The sequence below is a fragment of the Limulus polyphemus genome, unplaced genomic scaffold, assembly GCF_000517525.1.
Source record: "Limulus polyphemus unplaced genomic scaffold, Limulus_polyphemus-2.1.2 Scaffold1171, whole genome shotgun sequence".
NCBI classification, from domain to species: domain Eukaryota; kingdom Metazoa; phylum Arthropoda; class Merostomata; order Xiphosura; family Limulidae; genus Limulus; species Limulus polyphemus.
The window spans coordinates 73,948-86,016 of NW_013666781.1; the positions used below are offsets into that span (position 1 = coordinate 73,948).

The 12,069-nt window shown below is 35.7% G+C and overlaps 1 protein-coding gene across 1 annotated transcript in view; it reads left to right on the top strand.

Annotated features, from left to right (window-relative positions):
- Positions 1 to 12,069, top strand: part of LOC106462458 (eukaryotic peptide chain release factor subunit 1-like) — an 86,606-nt gene that overhangs the window by 65,038 nt on the left and 9,499 nt on the right. Inside the window, exon 10 of the mRNA XM_013922381.2 lies at positions 2,149 to 2,262. Coding sequence (XP_013777835.1) covers positions 2,149 to 2,262 — 114 coding nt within the window. The remainder of the gene's footprint in view (positions 1 to 2,148; positions 2,263 to 12,069) is intronic.

Genomic DNA, 12,069 nt, shown 5'->3' on the forward strand with positions numbered 1-12,069 from the left:
TAATCAACTGTAAAATCCAAATTATTCTTGGATACCAGTAAACTTACTTTATTCTAGCAGCCTGGCTTCAACTCCCCCTGAAATTGGAATCCATCTTAATACATATTAAAAACAAAATGAAATACACTCCAAGTTCATTTAAGGCAAAGCTTCTACGTTGTGTGAGCACTTTAATGCTCTCACACAAGTGAAAGTTAAAATCAAGGAAAACTCAGTACAAACGTATGTGGCCTCTTCTTAATAAATTAAGCTTGTGAAAACATAGAATTTGGGGCAGAATTAACCTTAATGCATCAATTAACTTCAGTGAATAGTACACAAAAGTCTCACAGATCTGCACTTTACACCACAGCAAGCAAATGGTCCAGGTGCTTTCAAAGGGAATGTCTGTCTTTAGCTATAATCTTATTCACCAACAAAAAAAAACAACTGTTTTTCTGGTTATGTACTGAGCCATCTTTCCTGTAGAAGATACTTGAATAGCTACATAATTAAAAGTACGCCCACAGCATGCTTCTAGCAAAAAGGAAAGTTAAGTAACTTATTTGAGTGCCTCACTGAATTTAAATGGAAAACTACAAAGAAATAAAGTAATTTTCAAAATTGTAAAAGTTAACTAAAGGGGTGAAAAATACATAGTACACTCCCATATTTCATTCAGAAAGCACGGGATGAAATGCTTTTTTGGTTAAGTTTTTGAACTAGCAAACATCTTTAGTTGTTGAAACTGTCAGTGTTCTAGGTATTACATCTACTGGCTATCCTAAACTGTGACAAACACGTGAAAGTCACAAAATGCAGTCAAATTTGGACAATACCACCCCAAAACTTGGAAAGTAAGGGTCGACCAAACGACTGGCCTAGCTGTTGATAATCAATTGCTAGTCAAATAATGCACTTCATACACTTTGTCAGAGAACAACACTAAATAGTTTGGAAAACAAAGGCCTTAAAGCTGAATTATTTCTGTGCCACAGGCATGTACAAAAGCCACACTGAATATCAACTCTGAAATGTATATTACTTGACTGTTTTGTCGTAGTTTCTCTTCTGCTGAATGGTGGCCTCTACTAGTTGCCGCATTCGTACTCATGCTCATTGATCAGCACAGATTTCAGCCACTCCACATATTTTTGTGGACACATTGGCACATCTGTTGTAGGTGGTTGACTATAGATCACATTCACAGAGAGCATAATTTACCAACCAAACATAAGCATGTTTGGTGAACATTCAGCCTTTCTTTCTTCTGTTGCACACTATGTTCATTCCAATCACTTCAATGAGGATTAACAAACTTTGCAAGCATCCATTTGATAATATGTATTATTCACTCTGTCAAACCATTAAACTGGGGTCGATAAGGTGAAATGCGCAGTTTTACTACACCAACACATTGCACAATAGGGGTGCCGAATTGGGCTATCCATTGTTTTGCCAACACATTAGCATTGGACTGTACTCAATTTGTCTGGGGAAGAGGACCAGTGATACCTAGGGCTATTTTCTGTAGAACTGCCATCAAATGTTAGCATTAATGCATGTGGTACTATAGTGACCTCCATTACTTAGTTTATGCAAAGCCTGGAGATGTTACTACCTTAGAGCCACGGGGACCACTAGGACAAACACAGGCTGAGAACTATGTCTAATAGTAGAGCACACTATTGTTTGTATAAGTGCCGCAGAACATATGTAGCTGTGCTACATTCCTCAACCTATATTGGTTTGCTTCACCTTGCTGCATGGCAAGAAGCATCCACACTAATTATGTGTTCTTCAGTTACCCTTCCCAAAGCTATTTTAATGAGAGCCTTAGCATCCAGTCACTAATGGAATCTCCTACAGCATGGATCTGTGTCATTACAGTTAAAATGGCATTTATTCAAACATGATATTCAGAATCAAGACATTCAATAAACAGACATAGTCTCACCTTGCATGGAGATACTCCATCTGAATTTCCATGTTGCATGCCTGGATGATGCCCTATGATCATGTTATACCCTGCAATATTGTGATACAATGTGCTATAATCTCTTACAGTTTCTAAAGTTAATGCACCAATTCAGTGATGTATGGTCCACTCAAAGGGTGAACTTTTTGCCATAAAGGAAGTACTTGTGAGTCTTTTATTTGACTTTTCAGATGTTTGGAGCTTCTTGCATTTCCCATGACTTCAGGGACTGAATTCAGCTTCATGTCTTTGGAGCCTCTGGATGAAGACACATTGCAGGATGAGGAAGTAGACATGAAAAATCTGTATAATTAGTATCGGGTTAGTTTTCTGGAGTCTGGAACATCAAAAGTCACCACAGCCAATCACTAGTAGTAATTGTAGGGATTGTGGGTTCTGTTGAGTCTTCAAAGCTCAGCCCGCCCATACAATGCTGGATATAGCACCACTAGTAGTTAAGGATAAGACTAAATCCAAGGTAAAGGTGGAGTACTGAGAGAACAACTACAAGTGCCCTGTCCAAAAGTGTTTTGTGAGATGAAGCTAACATCATGCAATGTGTGTTCATCTCCAGCAGAACCATTATATCTCTCATCCAAGAGTTACACTATGAACAAAATTCAAAACAGTTGGAAGGCTGTTCCATGACTCCGAACAGCACTTCAGGGGTAACAGCTCAAATGGAAGTCACCATTATGTCCACATCAGATATGGTAGCTGAGACAGTGACCTCCACAACTGACTTCAAGGCATCCACTTAATTAACAACAACTTTTCAAGATTACACAAACAAGAACAGAGAAGTTGGATCTCTCCACCAAAATCCTAAATGAGGTAAAAGATCAGCTTTTGCTGAGACAAATAGTAGTTCTAAAACTCCACTGCAAAGCACAGAAAGCCAGATAGATGAAGACCTGGGCATTTTAAAACAAGAAGAAAAAATATCTGCTGAGGCACAGAGATCCACCAATGCAACTAGAGAAAGAAATGCCCCATCTCCTAGAAGATATGTCGAGAATTCGGAAGGCTACTGTGTGAGCCAGAGAGATTAGCTGCCAGACCACCATGCCACACTTGAAATTAATGGCTTCATTGGATGATTTGCTGTCGGGGATCCTCTAGATAAGCAGCTCCACCTTACCCATAAATTGTATATACAATTATAGTATGATTTTATTTATGTATTTATAGCATATATATATATATATATATATATTGTTTGTTAAAGGTTTTTTTGTGAATAGTTCAGAGATGTATATTTGTGTAGGGTAATCAGTGTTAAGAATTATATTTGTTAGTAAGTGTATGTACGTTTTTGATTTAAATAGAGGATTTCAGATTTTATTGTTTGTTTGTAATTAAGCACAAATCTACACAATGGGCTATCTGTGCTCTGCCCACCACGGGAATCGAAACCCGGATTCTAGCGTTGTATGTCTGTAGACATACTGCTGTGTCACTGGGGCTTCAGATTGTATTGTATGTATATAAAGTTTTTTTTACAGGTTTTTAAAAGTTTGTTAAAAGTTATTTTTGTACGCATTTCTCTGTTAAAGGTTATTTATATTGTTAGCTACCTCCTATAGGGGAAGGTGATTAAGTGAGCTTTGTTAAAGGGTTTCTTCTTTTTTTTTTTTTTTTGGAAATGTAATTTGATTTATATTAAAGAGTTGTATATGTAGGCTTATTTTCTGTTAAAGTTTGTGTATTTTCTTTTTTAAAGGGGCTCATTTAACGTGTTTTTTGTGTTAAACAATTTTTGTATTTTTGTAACGAATAGTATGTTAAATTACCTTTTTCTAAAGGGGTAAGTGAGCTGTGTAGATATTTTATTGTCTTTTTTTGCCAAATTGGTTTTACCATTGAATTTGTTAGCGTTGTTTGGCAAGTATTTTTACTGTGGCAGTGGGGAGTTATTTCGATTTCTTGAGTGTCACGCAATTAAAATTAGATTAAGTTTTATACTATTACAATTAGGAGTGGCTAGGTTGGTCTGGAATTAAAAAGGGGGAGGAAATGTATGTTACAGAAAGGTACCATATGTTAGCAATCCGTTTAGTTAGTATGAACACATTTCTCAATTTCAGTTGGTTTTTTTTTCAGTTCAATTTGGAAGTGGGGAGTCGCTCAAGTAAAAAACTCAATTTTCCTTAACCGAATGTACACGGGATTGGCTGACCCTATATTTGAGACGGGGCGTTGGCTATAATTATACGTGTATCTACAAATGTACAAGTCTGTTGTGCACAAAAAAATAGATGTGTTGCAAAAATATTGGTACTGAAAATATGTCTGTGAATTGACGATGTCAGTCTGATTAAGTCAGAGTGCAAATACTTTTGTCCATTGTACAGTTTGCACAGTGTATTTGCATAACTTCTAGAACCTCTGAAATGCATATCTACAGCTTTTCAGTATCCTTGTACATTGTTTTTGTTATTTACTCTTTTCTTCCACGAACTGTCACTAAATCAGAAAAGTAGAGTTAAATTAACAATTGGTAGTTCTGACATCAAATACATAATACCATGTCGAATGGCACTCTGCAAAAGGTCGTGGCATACGAACTTTCACCCTCACCTTTTCACAAAACTCTAATCCTCTAATTAGCCATTTTGGCGTGTTCACTTAGACTCTTAGAGGAACATAGTTGTTACTTCACTGTGATGTTTTGAGATACACATATCTTCCCTGTAGGCGAATCTAGTAATGGTGTCGGACTTCCAAGCCCCTACGATGGAACAAATGTGAGAGTAAGTCACGTGTGCGAAGATTGTGGCATGAGCAACATCACATTGTTGATGTTATTCTAGTTTAGTATTTAAAGCCAAATTCTTCTGAGTTAAGAATGTTCTTCAGAGTTTTTACAGTGGTTGGGGAAGTTTTACATTATCTTGAGGACTTAACTTTAGCAATTTTAAAATAACCTCGCTTTATGATTAACTTTAATGTTATAGTTAACTTTCTTTTATTTTAGCTTATAGGAAGAGCTCACACTGGGCTGATAAGAGAGATCCATTAAAGGTTTCTCCACACTTTTTCTTACCAGTTCAGAACACATTCATAACAAATACTATCCTTTGTTTTGTGTTTGTCTTTTGATTGTTTTTATTCCATAAAGATTGTTGTGCTGTAAGCTTGTTCTGTATATTGCTTTTTTTTTTGTTGATTAACTCAGTCAGAGTTCAAAGGCAGACATTAACCCACATCTTATGAACTTTCAGTTCAGCAGGAAATCCGTGCGCCAGAGTATACCACACTAGTATTAAAGTTAAAAAGTGTAGGGTAGGCTGATTTGCTTTTCGGTTTGTATACTTTCGACGTTTTTATAGTAAGGGTGTTGTAAACCTGGCACCAAGGAATGCCGTTAAAGCATTCGTGTTTATTTAAATAGGTAAACAAGTATTTGTGCTGGCTTCATTTTGTTAGCAGAGGTTACAGTTTTGTTCGGTGGTTTTCAGCACACTCACACTATAAATATTGTTCCAGTGTCGACGTCAATGCAATGATCAGGCTGGTTGTGTGTTATATGTTTTGAGACCCACTATAATATAATTGTAAATTACTTTTACAAAGATCGTACTTAGAAAATTAACAAATACTTTATGGGGAGAGGAATTTTTCCTACTCATGTCTTATGTGCAATGTAGATGAAATATACGTCCTTGAAAATTGACTTCAACTATATATATATATTAATGTCGTTAGTGTTCACGTATTAATAGTGTTACTATATGGTTCAGTTTTATTCCCTCAATGACATATCGTATTTAACATGTTATCTTGCCAGTGATGCTGACCCGCTGTCTTGAAACCTAGACAGTATCATGTTGAAAATTTCATTTGGGATTCTTTGTTGCATAGAGGGGGGGGGGGAAGAGTTGTTTTGTTTAGTGCTCTATTCACCCATTTCTTCAGTGCCTTCATTCTTCCAGGAATAAAAAAAAAACTTATGGCGAGACTGAAATATAGTAAGTTAACCAAAATAGTTTCTAATGGTATTCGTGGAACTTGGCTTTGAAATGAGTACTAATTAAATTATCAATGGCAGTAGGTGATGAGGAAGGTTCGCTAATGTCTTAATGGCTTCCTGTGATTTGTAAAATAATGAAAAATACTAGTATGCCTATGTTCACTCTCCGCTGATTTTTCCAAGCCCGTTCCCTTGGCTGTGGTTTTGCTACATAGTAGATAGGGACAGTGGGAATCTCGTTAATGGTGGTTGTCAGAATTGTGAGGTGTTTAATGAATTCAATTTAACTGTCATCAAAAAGTTGTTTTCGCTGAGTCATCTACTTTTACTCTGTAAATCTCTAGTTTTCATGAGAACCACCCCACTACCTTTCACACAATGATCTAGTTCTTTAGCGTTATTGTTTCGTAGAAATGCTTAAAAGAATTGAAGTTTGTTGGTTACTAGTTATGGATCAAATCTAAGTTATACATGTCAAGCAGATGATATGTGATTAGTTAATTGTGTATTATGTAACGGGTGTGTGGGCAGTCCGTGGGCTTAGTCATTGGGTTCGACTTTCCACTCGTTACAAAGAAATTTATTTGGATTTCGGGTCGTGCTGTCGCGAACGGAGCACACAAGCCACCAACTCGAGGAAGTCTACATGTGGAATAAAGAACTCGTACAGAAACAACTGCATGCAAATCAAATAACTTCTTTATGTATATACTGTTGAACAGTTCATTTATATCGAAACTCTTAAGGTTATCTTGAAACAACACTAACTCTAAATCATTGAATTCTTCACTTGGAAAGTCTAGATTTTTATTACTAAGTTTATTACATCATTAGTTTAGTTATCAACTAAGTCAACACGAGAAATTATATCGGTCATAATCTGTATAACAACATTAACAATTCTTCTAAGTTATATTTCAGTCGTTCTACTGTAAGCCTTATCAATTCTACTGTTTCTTTAGTACAGTTAGTATTCTTCACTTTCTTTCTTTATGCATTATTGAAACTTAATTGAATCACTATTAGACTAGATCAGAAACAGCATACTTACAAGGAGTTTGTGCGGCAAATTTCTTGTAGATTCTGGATTACTGCCATCTTCTTCTGGAGTCAGATCAGGTCCTCGGGGCAACTTGATAAGTATAGAGAACTCGATATTTGGAGTCAAAAACACGGAATTATAAACACAATTTTTAGTGTTTTTTCAGTTGTTCAAGACATTTAGAAGATTTACTTTCAAAAGTAGTTCTTTTAACTCCATTGGTACAAATGGGATCTTCCAGTAACAAGTGGACTATTTCATCAGACTGTAACCCAAATTCATTTTGTTATTGGTCATTACAGAATTTATTTCAGTCCCTTGTCTAATGGCCCGGCATGGCCAGGTGGTTAGGGCGCTCTACTCGTAATATGCGGGTCGTGGGTTCGAATCTCCGTCCCACCAAACATGTTCGCCCTTTCACCGGGGGGGCGTTATAATGTGACGGTCAATCCCACTATTCGTTGGTAAAAGAGTAGCCCGAGAGTTGGCGGTGGGTGGTGATGACTAGCTACCTTCCCTCTTGTCTTAAAGTGCTAAATTATGGACGGCTAGCGCAGATAGCCCACGTGTAGCTTTGCGCGAAATTCAAATAGTGAATAGTGTTCTCTCTCTATGTTGTTTATATATGGTCTGTATTTTTTCAGTGAGACTTCTGACATAAAAGTATATATGGCTGTATGTCTGTAATTGTTTTTCTATCTATTCTCGGTGTTTATCTGCTTTATGTTAATCTTTACCAAGTTTTTCGTGTATTCATTGTTAAAGAAGGTTGTAGTGATGCGTTTTACTTTCATCTTCTTATATTCTGTGGTGTTACAAATCTTTTTAATCCTGGAAACTAGGCAGTTTATGATGCCTGTCTCTACTCTGTTGAGGTGGTTTGGTTTATAGTCGATGTAATTACCCATATCTGTGGGCTTCCGGTAAATTTCCTTGGTAATGAATTGTGTGTCTTGTTAACCATTACGTCAAGAAACGAGAGTTTGAATAATGCAACAAGCTTCCATCAAGAAGAACTAGGATTGAAATCTGGATACTACTAACACAGAAAAACAGAGGGTTAAGTGTGTTATACTAAAACGATTTTGAATATGTAAATCAGCAGGCCTCGTGAAAACCATAGCCGATATAATCTAATTTATTTCTAGAAGACTGGTACAGACCTACCAGATCAAAAATGTTTAACCTTGCATGTTAATGCAACACAAAGTCGCACCTACAAACGCTCAGGATTTTTTTAATGATATCTCATTTAAACATCTGCCATTCTAATTCTGTTTCAGAATGTCGAATGATACCTGTTAAATTATGTTATGAATAAAGGAGACATGGAGGGATCTAAAGAATAAATCAACTCTTTCGCACCTCATTTAAGTGCATGCTTGAGAGGATTAAGGAAGTCTTGAAAATCGTGGACTGCACTGAAAATACCAAATACTGCCATTATTACTTCCAGTATACTTTTGTATTGTCATTATATAGATTCTTTAGTTACAGGATACTAAGTAAAAAGTTTAAATTTTTTACGAATTATGTTTCATTTTTAAAATCCTATGGTGCTGCAAAACTTTTGGTGTATCTGTAGATGAACTGTTTTACAATTAGATTTTCCTCCTCTGACTCAATGCAAACAGTCAGAGGAGTGCTTGTGGCATCTTCCACGTCATTAGGCAGGTCAAGATCGTAAGTCACAGTGTTTCGAATGTTTTCTGACCTACCAAAGTCTTCAATCAGAGTTTTTAGATAAAACAGTACACAAGTAGTTTGTCTGTGACATATAGTTTTATCTTGTCAACAAGTTCAACACACTTTTGTGTGGCACATGAACATTGCAGTTCATAGATTCAAGGACTGAGCTATCTAAAAAGAAAGAATAACCAGTCTAATCAGTTTTGCACTGCAAAATTCTCCAGAGTCAACACTTCATTCCTTTACTGTCTTATCATAACATCTTTTCACTGTGAAACCAGTGAATTGGACCATACAGCACTTCCACAGGGATTTGTACTTTGTGTCTAACTGTCAGTAAGTTTGAAGAACAAACATATGCCTGTTTCTCTGTTGCCCTAGATGCCATGATGTTGCATGGTAGGTAGTAGTTTGACAAAGATTCACAAACCTCTTAAGTCTAAACTTGACATTCTATGTACTTATAAGGTTGTGGGGATCATATGTCAATCATCGTGATGATTAGTAGCTGATATGATCATCTAAATGTAATGATTAATTAGTATCTATATATTTTTATAACTAGATACTAACTAATTTTTATCCCATGTTTCAGCTGTTAATCTGATACCATCTTCGTGGAAGTTCTAAAAAAGATTATAGAGGTTGAGTAAAATATATTAAGCCGTGTTAAGCATTTTCTGGGAAGGTTATATGCGTTATTTTTTATTGCTTTATTTACTAAAAATGTCCAATTCTTTTTTCTTGTATTGGGACGAGACTGTCTTGCAAAGTGCGAAGTTTGTATATGTAGAAGTTTCAAGTTAAACTCATTAAGCTACGTTAACCATTTTCCTAGAAAGGCTATATGCTGGCTTAACGCAATTTTTTTTTTTACTTTTTTGTTGAAAATGTCCAATTCTTTATATAAGGTATAGAGATGTACCTCTCTTTAATTGTGAACATTTGTATATGAAAGTTTGAATTTAAGATCATTAAGCCATATTAAGCGATTCCTCGGAAGGTTATATATGCGTGGCTTAACGTGATATTTTATTGCTTTCTTTACTTAAAATATCCAATTCTATTTGTAAGGTATTGAGATGTGCGTACCTTGAATTCTGCACACCTTGTATGCCAAAAATTTGACTTTAAGCACATTAAGCCATGTTTTCCTAGGAAAGTAAGTTATATATAAGTACCAAGCCATTCCCAGTGGTTAGGTCCAGCTGGATGGATCTTAAATTAATCTCGGGAAACAGGTCTGGGATAATACTCCCTGCACGTGATTATTGTGATAAGTATCTCACGTAAGTATTTTCTCCATTTTGGAATAATCTGACTTTATCAGTTGTCCGCCTGTGAGATAATGGACAGTTGAGCATTTTCCCATTCTACCTACCTTAGTGACATATTGGAACACAACAAATGATTATTTTGAGAGTTTTGTTTTTGCTCGACTATCTTGTATTGAGCAAATAGTATTTTCTGCCTAAGATTGGTCAAATATCCCACTGATTGCTGCCCCATTGAATTACTTACTACCTTGTGGATGTCACACTCCATGGGTTTTCTCATTCTGGCGCCGTTTTCAGGAAGGAGCTCGTCTTTATAATTTCTCTGCACTGATATATGCACCATCTTCAGTGTGGGATTCTAACTCTTGTTGGTAAAGAGGTGAGTAGCATTTCTGAAAATATATTTCAGATAAATACTGACTTCTCTGCACCATCTCCCACCCTTCCTTCTCACTTCCTGTGCATTTAGTTTGCCTTGTCAAGAATGAGTATTTGTTCAAATGCTAGTGCTCCTGAGGATTACTAAATGTGAAGGATATGAAGGGATATAGTCTCATTATGATTACAACATAGGCTGGTTGCAATACATGACACTTGTAAGGGTGAGAGCCTTGTTCAAAGCTTGTGAAATGTACAGGAAAGAACATGACAGAGGGTGTGAGGTAATAGCTCTTTGTAATGAAAAGTGATGAGTATCTCTTTGAAATACATTTTCAGATGAGAAAAATGTCAACTTCCTGAAGTTGATATTTCTATCTCCATTGGATATATAGCGAAAATAAAACTCTAATACATGAATCGGTACGTAACCGAACCTAAATTTACAAAATCCCTGTGTTACCTCTGCAATAATGCAATAATTTTAGTATGTGTAAATATATGTTTCATTATGATACTTGCCTCTCTTATAAAATTTACTCTGCATTTTTTTTGTGTTTACTTTAAAGGGAAAGCAGCTAGTCAACACCACCCATTGTCAATTCCTAAGCTACTTTAATCGAAAAGCGGGATTTGACAGCCACTATTGTACCCTCTGGTCATATTACAATGGTGTAGATTACTGTTCCTATTTGGTATGTTTCTTGTCCTGTTGTGCTCTATAGGTACAGCACTATTTGTTCATAGGTTCTGCGTAACACTGGAGAGGCAGAAAAAGAAGTATAAGAAAAGGAAGGAAAAAAGTGGTTAAACTGTTCCAGTTTCATCCTCTTGACCAAATGCTGAAGAGAAATACATTGAAACTGACCATGAAAACTGGAGCATTCATGAAAAGGGTCATATGAAATTGTTGTGACTATCAACAAAGGGAAAACCAAACTGAGGCATATAGAAAGTGAAATATCCCAGTTAACAAATATAAAATATATTTAAATTAATCATCATTCAGTAGGTTGTACATGTTAATAAACTTGAGATTGTAATCATATCAAAATACCCTGTTTAAATGTGTACTGACTTATACATGAAGATGAATAATAAAAAAGTTAAAATTTATTAACAGAAACTCGGAAAGGAAGCAGTTGTTAAAAAGACTAATGAGATGAGAAAACAGACTGCAGATATACCCATCAAATGATGCTGAAGTAATTGCTAACACTGATGATTCCCAAGAGATTAGCATAAAGAAGAAACAGTGCAAGTGGTCCAGATACATACAAACATTACTACCTTAAATGCTGAAATGGTAAGATTTTGCACATGCCAAATGCTGGGATACCCACAAAAAATAATAAAAAAGTTACTTATTAATATACAACTCATACATAGAAAACTTATTAAAGAACTAGATAACCAACTAATGCTTTTTTTTTCTGAAACTGTTGCTCAATGATTTTAAAATAACCAATCGTGTTACAGGTTTCCTGATGCAGAGTGGTTTTAATGTAACAAGTGATGTGGACCTTATGAGAATATAGATACAGTGACGTTCAAGAGCCAGAAGCATTAAGTCTTTTTTAGTATGATTAAAATTAACAAGACAAAACTGTTATAATAAGAATTTATCACTACTATATTATGTATATTGCATGTAAATTTATTGTACTTGAAGGTTCAGAAAACACACCAGTAGTCATGCTTGGGAAACTTGATTTGGTGCCTGTCACAACTAGATAGGCCCACAGACCGGGGG